The sequence below is a fragment of the Papio anubis genome, chromosome 1, assembly GCF_008728515.1.
Source record: "Papio anubis isolate 15944 chromosome 1, Panubis1.0, whole genome shotgun sequence".
NCBI classification, from domain to species: Eukaryota; Metazoa; Chordata; class Mammalia; order Primates; family Cercopithecidae; genus Papio; species Papio anubis.
In genome coordinates, this window is record NC_044976.1 from 156447657 (window position 1) to 156465580 (window position 17924).

Here is a 17924-nt window from a genome sequence, read left to right on the forward strand (position 1 = left end):
GTGGGTGGAAAGCTCTTGATTGCCTAGTCAGTGTGGGGTGAAGGTGAAGGGTCTGTCCTTGGTGGACTGGCATAGCTAATGCAGCCATCTGAACCTGGAAGATCTCTATAGATGGCATGTCGTGCATAAAAGGTCACTTTGTGAAAAGGTGGCAACCCAGACCCATCCTTTCATTCCCAAAGAGATGTGCCCCCATGGTTTTCCACAGGACATTCCCAATCAAAATGTAGATTCAGAGTTTCTAGGAATGATGCTCTCAGGGCTTCAGTCTGAGGCTTAATGGCATACATAGGTAGCACTTGGCTCATGGGGTTGTATCCCTCTACATGGATACCCCCAGCCCCAGTTCTTCCCTCCTTCCAAGTTAGACATCCCTTCAAGCTGTACCAGCTCTTTCAGGCCACCAAGCATTGATTTCCAAAGATGCCCAATTCCAACATTCGCCCAGGAAAATCAGGGTCATACAATCAGGTTACACTGTTGTAGCAGAGACTGCTAATTGCCTACCCAATATCTATTTCTCTTTCTTTCTTACCAACCAAACTGCAAGGACTTAACTCACCTTGCTAAAAATTCCTGCTTCATCAGACTCCCTTGCAGCTAGGAGTAGCCACATGGCAGTTTGGGCCAACAAAAAGCAAGGTGAGTTTCTGGGAACACTTTTGCTTTCCTGATAAAGGCACTGGTCCTTTCCACATCTTCCCATCTGGAATGGGAATGCAGTGCCCGGAGATGCAGTGGCCATTCTGCAACCTGATGAGGGCCTGCACACAGATGGTGGAGCCCAAGGGACAGTCCTGGGAACTTGAAAGTCTATGGAGCCACCAAACCAGTTGTGAACATCTATCCTGGGATTCTTGTTGCATGAAATAAACCCATCTTTGTCTACACAACTCTAGTATGATTTTCTGTTATTTGCAGCCAATCTCATTCCTGATGCGGTTGGCAATGAAATAAACTTTACTTCTATGAGCAAACCTTGTGACATAGTCAGTAATGTGACCAATTCTTCAGCATACACATCGGAACAAGCTATCCAAATGAGTGTCTTTCCCCTTAGACCCAAAGAGGCCCTGCAACCCAGTGCTGCCCTGGCCACAGCCTTTCCTCTCAGCCCTGTCGCTGAGATTCTCCAGCTGCTCCTCCGGCAAGACTGCTCCCAGAGGGGCAGCTGGATGGCCTGCCAGGGCGAGCAACTGTGGGATAATTCCAGACAGCTGCTTCTGTCAGGGGACGGCTTATCTGGCCAGGCTGAGCCCTCTATGAGAGCTTTGGAGCCAGTGGGAGGAGGGGTGAGACTTGGAGGACCAGGAGACACCTCACATTCTGCAGCTCCTTAGAGGAAAACTCAGGACCCAGCCATGTGGGACTCAATGAGCCATAGCAGGATTTCCTGTGATGAACAACCTACAATCTTACCAGGCAGCCTCAATCATTTAAAAAATGTTCCAAAAAATTACACAGACTGGATTTTCTTTTTTTTTCCCTAGAAACAACCTTACAGAGCAGAAAATCTAGACCATATAGAAACCAAGAAAAAGCAACCTGACATCCTCTGAATGAGCTGACCCCACTCTTAGGTTACTTTATAACTCAGCCTTGAGTTTGTGTAGATGGCTGCACTTACAGCTGGATACAAATAACCACACCATTATGTATTTGTGTAAAATATTAGGATTTTCATTTTTCACCTCATTTGAGCATCCCCAGAATCTTCAAAGTAGGTGAGGCCCTTACATCACCCATTTTACAGACCAGATAAATTATATCATCACAACTCATCACGAACTAACGGTTTTTCATTTTAAAGAAGCTTTGTATCCTGCATTATCCCATCTGGTTTTCCTAAATAGTAACAAAACCAACAACTGGAACATCTCCTTTTAGAGATGAGGAAATTAAGGATACCACGATTCCCTCTCAAGAACTGAATTCTGGGGCGGCCCTCGAGATGCTAAGTTACACAATGCCAGGTTTTCCCACAGGAGTTACCATCCCCTGGGGGCCAGCTTGAGGCAGGATCACAAGGCTCACCTGAATCTGTGCTGGGAAGAACCAAGATGTCAACTCTGCCATGGACTTGAAACAGGCCAGATCCTGCAGTCTCCAGAACAGGGACACGCCAGGACACCTCCCTCTTCCCTAGGCCCAAGCTGATGCGAGACCTCCCTCCAGGTACTGTGATGGGGCCAGCTGGCTCTGGCATTTGCCCAGCTGCCTCTGCCAAATCGTCACATTCCATAATACAAATTGTCTTTCTAGCATTCTATTCCAGGTATCTTCCTCTTCTCCCCCCATTCCGAAACTGGCTTCTCCAACACTGAGGATCCACTCAGGCAGAAAGAGTTTCCCTTCTAAAGACTTCAGCAGAGGTCCTAGAGTTCTGAGGCATTTCTTCTCCCCTATCCCTGGGAGGCCGGTGGAGGTGCCAGGGAGAGCTATGGCAGCCACTAATGTCTGCCGTATTGCCTTGGAGCCTAAAATCTTTGGTCAATTTGCTTTTAAAATTTATACAACAGCATTTTGCAAAGTGCATTCTGATTTATACTGTCATAATCTGACACTAGCCTAATCTCAGGAGCTAGAAATGTGAGACATCATAGCATCAGTCTATTTTGCAGATGAAGAAATGGAAGCACAGCATAGCTAAGTGGCTCATCCAAGCCACACAGAGAAACCCCCAACTTCTAATTGAATTTACCTTCATGGGCCCATACACTGATTTCTTTTTTTTTTTCTTTTCTTTTTTTTTTTTTTTTTTGAGACAGAGTCTCGCTCTGTTGCCCAGGCTGGAATGCAATGGTGTGACCTTGGCTCACTGCAACCTCCACCTCCCACGTTCAAGCACTTCTCCTGCCTCAGCCTCCCGAGGAGCTGGGATTACAGGTGTGTGCCACCACACCTGGCTAATTTTTGTGTTTTTAGTAGAGATAGGGTTTCACCATGTTGGCCAGGCTGGTCTCAAACTCCTGACCTCAGGTGATCCGCCCACCTCGGCCTCCCAAAGTGCTGAGATAACAGGCATGAGCCACCACACCCGGCCCCATATACTGATTTCAAGACTAAAGTAGGTAGGGTATTTGCACGCGTCCCAGAACAGTATCAAAGGCAGGAGCAAAACAAAAATGCCTGGGTCAAGGGTTGTTAGGTCCCCTGAACTGCAGTCGTGATCTGCCCATCCCATGTTATAGGACAAGACCCTCAACTATAAAGTCTTTACTTCCCATCTCCCTGAGCTGTCCTGCAGGTGAAGGAAACCTAAGGAAAGTGACCAGGAGACCCCAGGACCTTTGCCCCAGCAGACCAAGGAGTCTATCAAAGTCTGTGGCAGGCAGGAGGGAAAGAACAAAAAAGAAGTTAAAGAACAATGTGCGGAGAGAGGAGATTGCTCCAGATGAAGGGGTTTTTCCTCACTTATAAGGTGCGAGGCGGGAACAGCAAAGTGACGCATGGGCTGGGCCGCTTCTTTATGTGGGTGTCAGGGAGGAGATGGTTAAGGAGTTTTGACATAACACAGTAAGTGTTTAAAAAAAAAAAAAAAAAACTCAGCACATACACATAACCAGCTACAAGTTTCAGAAGTGAGGAAAACCATGGTGACTAGCTTAAGGGAACTTAGCCGCCAACGCAGCAGAAAGCACCACCTGCTCTGACTAACAGGTTCCAGCTCCTAAAATGTCACTTGCTTTTCCACATTGACTTTTGCTTTTCCCTGGCTGCCAGAAACCATTCTGGTGGCCAAATGAAGCCATGTAGTAGAGAGCTGAGAGGTGGGACACAAACAGGGCTTTCATGATCCATAAGACCGAAGCAAGAAGTGCCGTCCCCAGAATTGGCCAGAAGGCAGTCAGAAAGGAGAGCCTTCCAGGGTGAGTTGCCCTGAGGAAGGAAGTGAGGGGAGTTGGCTGTCCCTCCCCTGGAACTATCTGAAAGGGCAGGAAGGACCCCATCTCCTTGGGTGACACTGTCCTTTCAGGAAGAAAGGGAGGACTAGATGGCTTCTGAAAGATCCTTCCTGAGAAGGCTGTGGTTTCTGAACAGTTGGGCTTCATCCGTCTTTCTCCCTGGGTGTGGGTCCCCCAAAGGGGAAGTTTGCTCCAAAATCTGCAATCACAGCTGCATAAATCCAAAACTAAAATGCCTCGGGGTACAGTGTCATTGGCACCATCTGGTTAAAAATGACCAAAAGTGGTTTCTAATTTTTACAGGTCCCCGTGTTCTCAACAAATCCCAGGAAAGCTTAAAGTCACACTAATCTATAGCTAATTATCCCACCTGGCAGCTGACTGCATAGCCCTTCCTCCTACCTGGGTTTGCAACTCCTTCCGCCCTACCAACAGTTTGGCTGTGAGGGTTCAGTGGGGTGACTGGGTCACCCTGAGCCTTTGCCAGCCTAGGTCGCCAACGTTCCTCTATTTATAGGGTCTCTATGGAAACAGGGCCAGCATTAGAGAACTAATCACTGTAAAAACCCACAGAGTTCTACTCTCAGGATCCAAAGTGGATTGAAGAAGTCTCCAATTGCCCTTAAGAAGCTCTGGGTGGGGAGCCTGGGCGGGAGCAGGAGCGGAACCATTACCCCAGGTTTGGTGCTGATGATCACAGTGGTGTACAGTAGGCAGCTGCAACTGCTCAGGCCCACTTGGAGTTTCTATTGGAAACCCAGTGATGAAAGCTTTTTGGAATCATTTATTTCTTTCTCAGCCTCACAGCTGACATTAAAAAAAAAAAAGTCTCAACTCATGGGCACACAGGCAAATAATTTCCCCATTCTCAATTTTATTTTGATTCCTTTCTCCTTTATTGCTTAGAGAATTCTGCCTGGAGCCAAAGCAAGTGGGAAAAGGTCACCTCATCCACCATGTCTTTAGGCAGAACTGATTCAGCACACACCAACATAGAAGACTTTTATTAAAGTTCCCAGCATGGTGTGCCCTCTCTCTGCCTCTTTGCATCCTACCCATCCTTCACCACCTCGCCACTCCATAAAGACCTCTCTGATCACACCAGTCTGAAGCGATTTCACCCTGCTCTGAACACATAAGCGCTCATTATCTGCACCACTCATTTTGCAATTAATCGTGTACTGCCTTGTGACATCGCTTCCAGTGCTCTCTCCAACTGTTATCCAACTTCTCACCTGCTGATGGACGGAACCTTTGAGGACAATATGTGTGACTGGACAGCAGGAGCTACAGCACCTACATCTGTGTCCCTAACATTACCTGGTAGAGGCCTCAACACAAACATGTAAGACTGCTACGTAAATCATTTGTTCATTTATTTTCTGAGCAGCCACTATCCAAGTCTCTACAAATCCATCTTACAAAGGTGATTTTAATCCTTAGATGGCTATCTTTTCCAAAGACATAACCTTTCACAAATATTTCAAATGCTCCAACAGCCTTTTCTTGTGTCTAACTCAGATTTCTCCTGCTGTAGTTTAAACCCTCTTCTCACTCTATTATCTTAGTAACCGCCAAGATTGAGTTGGCTTGGGAGGAGATGAACACAGGCCAAGGAGCCAGAATGTGTGATGTCTTCAAGAATGGCTTAGGGAGGGCTCGGGTCGGGGGGCTCACGTCCTTATAGCCAGCTTTGTTTTCCCTGGTGGACATCACTCAGTTAACCTGGCTGGCATAAGGAAGCCTTTAGTCATTTGGTTTGAAAATAACTGTTCTTTTTTTTTTTTTTTTTTTGAGACAGAGTCTTGCTCTGTCGCCTAGGCTGGAGTGCAATGGCGTGATCTCGATTCACTGCAACCTCTGCCTGCTGGGTTCAAGCAAATCTCCTGCCTTAGCCTCCCGAGCAGCTGGGACTATAGGGGCACACCACCATGCCTGGCTAATTTTTTATATTTTTAGTAGAGACGGGTTTTCACCATGCTGGCCAGGCTACTCTCGAACTGCTGACCTCGTGATCCCCCCGCCTCAGCCTCCCAAAGTGCTGGGATTACAGGCGTGAGCCATTGCGCTCAGCCAAATAACTGTTTTTCTAGCACAGTCACAAAACATACCTGTTATCCCCAACAGCTTTGTTCTAACTTCTTACATGAAGAGAGACTTCAGTGTTTGGCTGACAAAGGTGGACCCTGTCCAGTTATGGCCTCATTCCAAAAATGTACCATGCTAGTAGTCTACGGGGATTTCAAAGGCAGATGCCATTTCTTAAGGGAGAGATGAAAACAGAAATGAGTTTTGAGTTGGCCTTTAAGACCACCACTGAGAAGCTGCCTGAGCCCTTTTCCCCAGCTCCTGATAACCCCATACTCTTTTAAAACTTCAACCCAAAATTTAGGTCCTATCAGATGTTTCAACTCCTTGTTGAAGGAAATTCTTAATGGGATTGGCAGTGAAGACACAATTAGATACACAAAAAGCAGCACATTCTGTAAATACTGAGCCTGCCAGACAGTTCCCACTAGAACAACTAGGGCAGCTGGGAATTAATCTAGAACTCAATATGTGGCAGGAGAACAGGGAGCTTCGTTTGCCACATGCTTTCCCATCGGTCACCAGTTCCCTCAGAGCCCACATACAGGGCTGCTCTGGATATTACTGAAGGTTGGAGGGGGTGGGGATGGGGCAATCCTGGGCCTTCCAACCCTCTGCCTGCCTCATAAGGTACAAGCGGGACAAAACAGATAACTTCAGCATTTGCACTACCCTCCATTGTTCCTGACCATTCTAGTCAAACAGGGCAAAGACCCTACAAAAGCACTTGCTACCTCACTCCCCCCATTTGGAAAGCCCCTCTTCTCTTGTTTGGTAATAAATGTTCCACCCCTTCTTTAAAATCCTGCCCTAGGCTGTGCACAGTGGCTCACGCTTATAATCCCAGCACTTTGGGAGGCCAAAGAGAGTAGATCACCTGAGGTCAGGAGTTTCAGACCAGCCTGGCAAACATGATGAAACCCCATCTCTACTCAAAATACAAAATTAGCTGGATATGGTGGTGCATGCCTGTAGTCCCAGCTACTCGGGAGGCTGAGACAGGAGAATCGCTTGAACCCGGGAGGTGGAGGCTGCAGTGAGCCGATATTGCGCCACTGCACTCCAGCCTGAGCGAGACAGAATGAGACTCCATCTCAAAAAAAAAAAAAAAAAATCTTGCTCTAAAGCCACCTCTTGCAGAACAACTTTCCTGATAAACCCCCATAAGTTTCTGATTGCACTGCATGATGCATTAAGCACCCTTAAACTTATGTGTATTTCCACTATGGTTTTCTTGCAAGTATTTCATCCTATTTGACCTAGAAGCTCACCTGGAGGTGAGGCCAAATAACCAATTTCCCATTTCTTTGTTTTTAGGCATACCTCAATTCTACCTCCTCTGATGAAACTTACCCCAGGCTTCTGGCTCCCACCTGAGATTGCAGGAATCTTCAAGCCTTAACATATCTACTGGGGCCTCAAGATGCAGCAGGCCCTCAGAGAGCCATCCCAACCATAAGCTCCTGGAGAGCCCCAGGAAATGCACACATCTTCATCCCACCCACGTTCTTATGAAGTAGTTTGTCTTCTCCTTCATTTAAAAAATGAAGAAACTCTCCACTCCCACTGCTTCGCTTGACTAACATTTAAAAAAAAAAGGAGAAACTGAGACCTATAAATTTTATCAAAACCCTGAGCCTTGAAAAAATATATATCTAAGAAATAAACAAATAGAAAACAAGCAGGGGCTTCTCGGGAATGTCAATTTTTTTTTTTCTTGACTTGGGTAGACGAGGTGTCTGTTTTGCTTCTGTTATTTAAACTGCACACATGTTTTCAGGCACTTTTATAAGCATGTTTCACAATTTAATTCAGCAGCACCTTTCCTGCTGAAGGTGGTCAGTATCTGCTGACTGCATGAACCCTTCTCTAGCGGGCTGTCCGCAGGAGCACTGAAGGAACACAGGCCACTCACAGTGGGAGGAAGCTGCCTGTGACCACCAGGAAAGGTGGAGAGCCAGCAGGGAGAACCACACAGGACTCAGCTGTGACTTTCTCTCAGATATCTGGCTTCAAATTATTTTTCCTGCTCTTCACTAAGTAGGCAGGAAGACCAGTGTATGGTGTGACTAGAACATGAGCTGGAACCCAAATGAGTCTTGAGTCAAAAGTGCTTCAAACCAGGAGAATGATGGAATTTGGAGCTCCCCCTTTTTCTTCAGGGAAAGATATTAATACTGCTCAGAAATCTCCGGGGAAATTACTTACAGGGGCTTTTGTGAGAGGAAAGAGAACCTTAGGGGAAGTCCAGGGGGAAAGCCCGGGCCAGCATCCCCAGATACCTCCTTTCAGGAAAGGGTCAATGCTTCCCACTGCATAAGGGGTGAGAGAGGTGGGGAGGTCGGTAACTTCGTCCCATGCCTTCAGGCTTCCATCACATATCAGGACAGAACCAGCTCACCCTTAAGCTTGGCCACTCATCCTGGGCCTCAGAAGTATCTACCACACATTCACACGTTTTTTTGTTTTTGTTTTTGTTTTGAGATAGGGTCTTGCTCTGTAGCCTAGGCGTGAGTGCAGTGGCATGATCATGGCTCACTGCAGCCTCAGCCTCAACCTCCTGGGCTCAGGCGATCCTCCCACCTCAGCCTCCCAAGTAGCTGGGACTACAGATGTGTGCCACTGCACTTGGCTAATTTTTGTATTTTTAGTAGAGACAGGATTTTACCATGTTGGCAAGGATGGTCTCAAACTCCCAGCCTCAAATGATCCACCAACCTCGGCCTACCAAAGTGCTGGGATTACTGGCATGAGCCACCCACCGCTCCTGGCCCGTATGCTGTATTTTTAACAGGAATGTGTGTTCCCTGTCTGCAGTATTCCCCTAAGCTCCCCGTCTCCTCACATATGCAACGGAACTGGGTTTTCTTGCTGTAGAATTCTGGTGTACTTTTGGTCAGCCAGCACTCTCTGTGGCTTAGCAACCCCAGTATCTTCTCCCAACAAGCAGGGAATCTGTTAGCAGCAAAAGACTGGGCGATAAGGACAAATGAATCGAAACATGAACTCGAGTGGTTCAACAGGAATTCAAGCTGCAAGTGGCTGAAGAATGGGACTGAATTGTTGCGCTCCTGTTGGCAGGAGTGTCTACTGGGATTTTCCCCGAAGGTCCCACAGGTGTGTGGAACAGTTGAGAAGGCCCTCAATGTATCTGCATGAGCCTCCTGTGAGGCAATGTCCAATTTTAGGTTATTTTTCAATTACAGTTTTAAAATTGCTGCTTAACTACTACTTTTCACTGGCCCTTCCCACCCTATAATCACAGATCCCAGGGCACTGTAGCAGAAATTCACAGTGCACAGTAAGATGGTCCACAGTGCTAAAGGACCAGAGGCAGACCATAGGAGCCCCTGAAACCACGGACTGTCACTAAACACCATTCAGATCTCTTTGGCAAAGATAAAAATTCTCTCCTCTTCCCCTACCTCCCCAACCTCTATGGAGGTGCTTTATACAGAGTCTCTTATTTTTTTGTTTGCCCCAAGATGATTTCTTCCAATGCACTTAAATTCATCACAGTGCCTGGAGCTGTCATGACAAAATAGAAGTGGGGCTAAGGTACCAAAAGTTATCATCTCCAAAGTTTAAAATGAAAACAAAAGCAAACCAGACTGCTTATCTGCCTTGACCGAACACAGGGATGAGGTAGGGAGCATTAAAAATTAAACACCCTTCTGTGGTACCACCAACAAATCTAAAACCAGTCAACTTCTACCCAGTTCCAGAGCCAATAATGGAATTTTTCTATCATTGGAAAACTGTAACAGTATTGGAAAACAACTTTTCCAGAAAGTTTGGAGGGGCTGGGCATGGTGGGCTCACACCTGTAATCCCAGCTTTTTGGGAGGCTGAGGTGGGAGGATTGCTTGAGCCCAGGAGTTCGAGACCAGCCTAGGCAATATAGCAAGACCATGTCTCTACAAAAAAATTTAAAATTAACCAGGCATGGTGGCATGCGCCTGTAGTCCCAGCTACTTGGGAGGCTGAGGTTGGGGAATCACTTGAACCCGGGAGTTTGAGACTGCAGTGAGTCGTGGTCATGCCACTGCACTCTAGCCTGAGTGACAGAGCAAGATCCTGTCTCTAAATAAATAAGTTTGGACACTCTCCAATATTCTTAGTCCCTTTCCCCAGAAAAAGGCTTAGAAAAGTTGGGTGATTTGCCTGAGACCACACACCAAATCAAACTGTGAAAGTCCCCAAGTCACATCTGGTTGGAAGTCCCTTGCACCCGGTAGTAAACATGTTGTGATGAAGCAGACAGAGATAAACAGGAAAAGCCCTGCTGTTTCCCTGAGCTCCCACAAGCAGGCTGCCGCTGGGTTTTCTGCTCCTTACTGGGTCCACATTGCTGGGTTCAGTGGTATGTTTTATCGGGGGCAGGGTGGGGGGGAACCTTCTTTTCTTACAAGTGATTCCAATTCTGGTTGAGGGCAGTTCGGCAGTTAATACCAAATGTAAAGTTGTTACTACATCTGCCCCTGACCAGAATGAGGGCATCGCCAAAAAAGAAAAAAAAGAAAGATGATACAGGAGAGTGGAAACGAACAAGCTTAAGGCATCCCTTAAGGCATCCCTCTACAGAGACACTGCAGCCCCCATGCCATGACCAACCTATCTTCCTCATGAAGGCAACTGGGGGAATAAATGGCGAAAGCAGTTTCCACTGCTGTCCTGAGTTGGAGAGTGGGGAATTTCCAAGACCGCCTCTGACAGACTCAGCTGAGGGTCTCATCTGGTCAAAGAATCAGGGTTTGCTGGACCGGTTCAGAATGAGGCTGAAGTCAGCAGCAGCAGGCTAGCCTCCTCCCCACAACAGCATTCAAGGGACCCCTTCCCCCTCACCATCTCACTTAAAACAGGAACTACACCTCCTGACCACATGGGATGGACTCGCAGGTGACGGCAGAGATAAACACCAAGGACTCCCTGGGTCTGGCAAAAGCTCAAGCTTCCTGTGCAGAGAGAGCCTATCCCACAGAGATCCTCTAGACATAAGGCTAGCCACGAAGCTCTGAAAAGGACAGCGGCAGAACCAGAGGTCAGATTTGAATAATTACTGCAAAATTTAAAAAATACACATAACAATAACCTAGTCGTCCCCCTTTTCACTCCTTCCCAAGGCACACAGACAGGTAACATACACAGGTAAGAGCACACACACTCACCTGCGCTCTGACTTCCTGACTCTGAGCCGCTCAGGCCAAATGAGGAATGTCATTGGCTTATTCTGGTGAGCTCCTTAGTGGCTGCTGCCATAGGATACAGGCTTTATTAAATGCAGCGGAGTCCTTTCCGTTCCCCTAGCCCAGACCCCGCACCTTCTCTGGAGAAAATAACTGAGGCATCAATCTCCAAGGCATCTAAGTTCCTTCCTTGGGCTGACATCTCGCTCAGCCAGACGGTGAGCTGGCTTGAGAAGCCTGAGCCTGCAGTCCCTGTGGCAGTTCCGGCAAAGGTGCATTATTTATCTCAGCTGCTGTTTTAATTGATAGAGATATATTCAAGACAGCTCGCCAATTGTCTCGGCAACCTCAGGCCAGAAAATAAACATCTCCATGTGAACAGTTCTTTCGGCTTCTGGTTCTAGCTGCCGTCTCAGCATGTATGCAACTTGAACTGAGGCCCCAAACCAGCCCAAGCACTGCTCCACCACCTGTCAGTTCTCCACCCTGGGGGTTGGTTCAGCAGCAGGCAGAGAGATCTCCAAGCACTATCTTAACCTCTGGCTCCACCTAACGGCAGGAAATCCACACCCCCTGTTCACAGACCGGCAAACTGAGCTTCATCCAGGAAGGCGCTCAAAGATCCCGATGGGGCCGGCTCACGCCTGTAATCCCAGCACTTTGGGAGACCAAGGCGGGTGGATCACCCGAGGGCAGTTCAAGACCAGCCTGGCCAACATGGTGAAACCCCGTCTCTACTAAAAATACAAAAATTGGCCGGGCGTGGTGGCGCGTGCCTGTAATCCCAGCTACTCGGGAGGCTGAGACAGGAGAATCGCTTGAACTCAGGAGGCGGAGGTGGCAGTGGGCCGAGATCGCGCCACTGCACTCCAGCCTGGGCGACAGAACGAGACTCCGTCTCACGAGGAAAAAAAAAAAAAGATCCCAATGGGTAGAGACTTACTCAGCAAGGAAAACTAATGGTCACCTGCTGTCCACTTTTTGGTTAGCATCTTGGATTTCAGCCCTTTGTCTGCGAATAGCACTTCACACATTATTCAAACAATCTCGGATGGGTGAGTCACTAAAGCGTTTGCTGAATAATGGGGAACAAACACAGAGGCCTGAAATGGAGCTGAAAGACAGAGGCACAAATGGTACCTGACGTCCCCCCTGGGGTGCCAGCCAAGCATCCGCTCATCCTCTCTGACCTTTGCCTGACTTCCCCCCTCACTTGTATCCTGTTAAAGCACTTCTGCGTGGAGTGGCAAGAGCTAAGTCGCGGGTTGGGCTTGGCGGGGGATGGTCTGCTCACCTTTAAATCAGGAGGCTTGCTTCGGGGACCTGGGTTGGGCGCCGCGGCAGCGCCAGCGTCTGAAGTTGGCCCGCCAGCAGAGTTAGCACCCGTGGTCTCCCCGGGCCGGAGGTCCGCGCCCGGCAGGTGGGAAGCGGCATCTTCCAGCCCAGCTCCATCCTCTTCGCCCTGTTGTTGCTGCAGCTCGTCCGATCTGCACCTCTTCATGTTGTATGTGGGTCGGCAAGGGGAATCTGTCCTTTCAGCGCGCCGTCTTGGGGAAGACCGCACCCCCTCTTATACTCAGAAATGAGGCCTGGGGTCTAAATTATTAACAAGGAGGGGAGATGGCAGACCACGATTTCTCGAATTAAAAAAAAAAAATTCTTAAAGGCGGGTGAGGGAGGGACGAGAAGGGGGAGCCTTGGTTACAGCTTGGAATAGTTCATTTCGACCTGGGGAGCGAAGACAGGTCACAGTCGACGCTGGGCAGCAAGAGTCCTTGGGCAGTCATTGCAGGAGGGAGAAGGGAGACAACCCCTGGCCCCCAAACTTTCTGCTTCAGGGCACCGGGAGGACGGAGAGGAGCTGGGCGGCACAGCGCATCCCTCTCGGCCGGCCGGGCTGCGGGGCGAGGCGGGGCGCGGGGCAGCCGGCCGGGCAGGTCCTAGTCGGCCGCCCTCGGCGCCGGCTGCTGTTCCCGGCCCTGCAACCGGCCCCTGCCCCGCATGGGCCGGCGGCGGAGGCCGCAGCGCGCCCGGCCCCCTCCCCGGCCCGCGCGCCCCGCTCCCCGCCCGACGCGCTGCCTGCTGCAAAGCGGCGGCCGCGGCCCGAGCCCGCGGCGAGCGCGCAACCTACCCCGCCCGGCTGCCTCCGCCCGGGAGCGGGAAGGCGAGGCTAAGAGGGAGTGACAGCGGCAACCGGCCAATGGGAAGCCCGCGGGGCTGAGGGGGCGTCGCGCGGCCACGTTTTTAGGGTTGGTTGCACCGTGCGATCCCCCAGGAGAGGGCTGCAGGGCGATGCTGCTGCGTTTTTGCATTGCGGAGAGCGGGCTGCCGCGCAGGGGCCAGGGCAGCCGGCGTGGGAGTCGCAGTTTCGGCGCCAGCTTGAGGGACCCTGCCGAGGAGGGCTTGCCCGGGATTTCCTCCACCCATTCGCTTTATTTGGCGAGAAGGGGCACAAGAGGGATGTTTATTATCACTGCTTTTTGGGGCTCTAACTTTGCACCTTCTATCCATAAGGGAGACACCTATCCCCTCTAGAATACTTGGTCTGAGTTAAACCTATGCCTACATTCAGAGCTGCAAATGCTAAGGGGAGGGGGTGTTCTCTCCTCACTCCTCATCGCCCCGTCCCCCGCTTTAAGTGCATATTTCTTAATGAGACTTTACTTGGCATAATTTATGCTCAGAAATTGGGAAGAATTTCATATAAAAACACAATAACGTATGTGAGAGTTCCATACAAACTGCGAAGCAGCTTTTAAATAAGAAAGGGTATTAATGGCAGGAGGTTGCTACATATAGAAGTGTAGAAAAGGAATGCTATCTCTCTTTGCATAAATCTCAGCCAAACTGCTGAGTAATCTGGAAGCAGAAGAGAGCAAACGTTGGGGTTACCAAGATATGGAGAGTAGTAATAATAACAACCCGATCTGAGTGTCTATTGTATGCCTCCTGTGGACACAAAGGATTTTACTCATCCAGCAACTAGTGGTTCTCAAATTGTGGTCCTTGGACTAGCAGCTTCAGCATCACCCGGGAACTTGATAGAAATGCAAATTATTGGCCACCAGCCAGACCTACAGAATCAGAAGTAGTGAGCCAAGAAATCTGTGTTTTGACAAGCCCTCCAGGTAATTCTGACACACGCTACCCTTTGAGAACCACTGGCCTAGACAGTGAAGGGACCACACGGTCTCTAAAGGATTTTACAGTTTGCCCATCTCTTTCACACCCATCATGACATTGTAGCCTCACTTCAGTCTCACTAGTCGGAGTTTCTTGACTCTGTTCTGTCTTCTTCCCATTCCAACCACTCATTTTAATGTGTATCCTAGAAGAGACTAATTTGTTAAGAATTTACTTCAGCCAAGCAGCTACTTTCTAAACTAGGCAGCTCCACTTATAGAAGATAGGAATTTAGGATGGGCTGGGAATGTAGAACCACCCCCCACATCTACCACAAAGAATCAAGCACAATGTGGAAACACAAAGCTATAAGCCTTTATTTAGCATTTTCAATGGTGAGGGGATGGCAGGATGCCAGTGTAGACCGTGGGCAGGACTAGACAGAACCGGAGGGGGCAGGTTCCCATGGTGCAAGGTTTCAAGCAGAGGAATATACTGCTCCCTGCCTGACTTGGTCCAGGTAAGTGCAGAGGCCCCAAAGACCCTGAGCAAGTCTTGAGGGGCACGTGGTGGCCAGCAAATGGTGAGCATGCATTGACACATGTTCATGACCTAACTTGAAGCCAAAGGAAAGTGAAGGGATTTGGTTTAAGGAAGGGATTTGGTCTCGTTTAAGGAAGCAGAGAGCATTATAATTTTGAATTATGCCTTGTTTCTATACTAGATAAAAGTTGGTCTTAAGTTTGGTTTTTGTATTATATACATACAGCATGACAGCCACATTTTCTACTTGCCATATTTGCAAGGTATGATTCAGGTCAGCAAAAAAGTCTGTGGTGTGTTTCATAAAATCAGCTAATACTTTACATTCCATTTTGGAGAGGCAGCATAGCATAATGGTTAAGAGCTCAGGCTCTGTGGCCAGACTGGCGACAAATCCTCTCTCTGCTCTTCACTAACCATGTGAGTGGGAACAGGTTATCTAACCTCTTCATGTTCCAGTTTCCGGGTTATTTGGAAGTAGGGATAATGACAGTACCTACCATACAGGATGTTGGGTAATATATGGAAAGCACTTGGACATTGCCTAGCAAAGAGTGAAGGGCCATAGCTTTGACCACACATGTCATCCAGTTTCAAAAGCGTTGCACGTTTCACTCCAATGCTTCTATCTTCGGGAGTTCAAATGTGTCCCACTGATTTCTGAGTTTCACTGAGTGTCATATTATGGAATAAATATGCTACTGCCAAAGAAGTTTGGATGAGAAGTCTGTGTAGAGACCTGAGTGACCTATAACCACCAATTTGAAGCCAATGGCAAATTTTCATTAGCCGCCGTAAATTCTTGAGCACCTAAGAAAATCAGAACTTGGAAGTACTTTGGTTGGTCGAAATTTTGTTTAAAGCATTGGATTATTCTATCGTTCTATGTTTCTCTGGGAAAATATAGGCACAAATTATGTTTTGATATTCAAGATAAGACAAAAGTTTGCAGACACACAATACGAGTGATTATATTTTCTATGTAGGAGTAGCATTTCCATTCTATTTTGGCACACCTAGTTAATTGTAAGGAAATAGCATGATTTAGTGGGAAGAATATTGGTCTTGGTGTCAGAAAATTCATGTAAGCATTCTAGTTCGGTTACTTCTTGTGAGCTTAACCTCTTTCACTCTCGGTTTTCTCATCTATAAACGGGGGCTAATACTATCTATCTTCACTGGTTATTGTGAGGATTAAGGTAGATAATGCATGTGAAAATGCTTGACACATGGTATATGTGCAGTAAACCTAAGTGAAACAAAAATAATTAACTTGGTCAAGCCCCCCATACGCCATATGAGAAAGAATTATCCCACTAAGCTGAATGGTTTTTGTGAACAGAAATCCCAGTTAAACTAATGAAAGGGAACACTCTGGTAGTATCAAATTTGCTAAACCAATAAGTATATAAACAAGAAGTATAAAGGGCAGAATTATGGAATCCTGCTCTCTTGTCAACACCTAGTTCATTTAGTTTGATAAATGGTTGAAGCTTTCATTATAGAGGATAAGGTGCCAAGATCAACAAAGTGTAGAGTAGGGTTTTGTTTTGTTTTCCTTCTTTTTGTAAAAGCAGTTAGGTCTGAAAAATAAAAGGCTTCTCTTTTTGCCAATAGTAAGAAGCTTGCAGATTATCCAAGGCAATTCTATGTCCTATTCCATAGCAATACTTAAAAAAATTTTAAACATCAAATGGATAAATGGTTGTCAGTGTGCTATTTTAAGGTTTAACATACTGAGTAGAGTGATTCAAAGGTAAAAGTACTCTCTAGAGGGACTAGATATAACAATTTTGGTCACTGAATTTTGATACCAATATCATTGCACATACTCCTTTGTTAATGTAATTCTCTTCCCTTTTTGTTGGAGATGACCACTTCCACTCAATGCACTCCTTAAAAGAAATTGAGTTCTGTTGGATTAGGAGTAGTAAACTACGCAAATAATCCTTAGAAAGATTGCCTGGATTGTTGACATTGTCACAATCCCACCACCTAAGTACAGGCTTTTTATTGGCTATTGTAAAAGGAAGGGAGGACCAGGAAGGCTCTGTATCACTCCTGATTGGAGAAAACTCTTAGCCTAAACCAAATTTTATCCTATTTTTTTACTTGAAATGTACTCAGCAGCATTTCTGACATTATTACCTTTTCTCATATTATTCCATATATTATTGGCCATATTCCATATGTTTAAGTAAACTTTTTTTTGTTTCAAGTTTTAATCAAAGCTTTTACATAAGATTACTTTATTCCTGCATCTTCTCAATTGTTTCTTCCTCGTATTTGCCCTTTTCCTTTCCTACTTGGCGAGATTTGGCTTTCCGTTCAAGGATCTTTTTGCGGTCTTTGTCCAGTTTTACCCTAGTGAGAACCACCTTGCTGGGGTGAATGCCTACGTGGACAGTTGTGCCATTAGCCTTTTCCCGCTGCACCCATTCAATGTAGATAACATATTTCTTCCTGTAAACCTGCACTACTTTGCCAATTTGCTGACCTTATAGTGTCCTTGTACAACCTGAACTTCATCATCCTTTCGGATGGGCATGGATCGCACGTTGTACTTCTGTCTCAGCTCTTTGGAAAAAGGGGAAGACATAATCTTCCTGCGAATGTGGGAAGGTGCATTGAAATGCCTTTTGCGATTCTTGCTTCCGTCGGAAGTCACAAAGGGATTAAACTTCATTTTGGCCCCTCCTGCTTCGGTGATGGCCGCAAAAGGCTTAAGTAAACATTTTAAATGACTGCTTAATGTTCTGGTTCTGTCAACTGAAGATATCATGGTTTAACATACTATCCACCTTATTCTTTGACATAATTTTTTGCCTTTAGAAATAAAGCTGCCATTACTATATTTATGCAGAAATTGCATACATTATTTCATTCAAAACACAGAATCTCTGATACCAAACTGGCAAGGTTTTTTTTTTTTTTTTTTTTGAGATGGAGTCTCACTCTGTTGCCCAGGCTGGAGAGCAGTGGCATGATCTTGGCTCACTGCAACCTCTGCCTCCCGGGTTCAAGCGATTCTCCTGCCTCAGCCTCCCGAGTAGCTGGGATTACAGGCATCTGCCACCAC

At 47.1% G+C, this 17924-nt stretch overlaps 1 protein-coding gene, 1 long non-coding RNA gene and 1 pseudogene across 5 annotated transcripts in view; 1 reads left to right on the forward strand and 2 right to left on the reverse strand.

Annotated features, from left to right (window-relative positions):
• TMCC2 (transmembrane and coiled-coil domain family 2) overlaps positions 1-13334 on the reverse strand; it is a 44218-nt gene extending 30884 nt beyond the window's left edge. The window contains exon 1 of one of the 4 annotated variants that reach the window (XM_003893227.3): positions 12474-13334. In XM_003893227.3, the coding sequence (XP_003893276.1) occupies positions 12474-12680 (207 nt within the window). In that variant the 5' untranslated portion in view covers positions 12681-13334. Of the gene's footprint in view, positions 1-11161; positions 11835-12473 lie in introns of those variants that run through there. The other 3 variants (XM_009188958.3, XM_009188973.4, XM_009188978.4) reach the window with 3 other exon arrangements.
• Positions 4498-7668, forward strand: LOC103878423. Its single transcript, XR_004179004.1, has 3 exons — positions 4498-4584; positions 5110-5250; positions 7311-7668. It is a non-coding gene; the product is annotated as an uncharacterized LOC103878423 (long non-coding RNA).
• A 3714-nt stretch (positions 13335-17048) lies between the features above and the next one.
• LOC101009362 lies at positions 17049-17551 on the reverse strand (annotated as a pseudogene).
• Between the last annotated feature and the right edge of the window lie 373 nt (positions 17552-17924).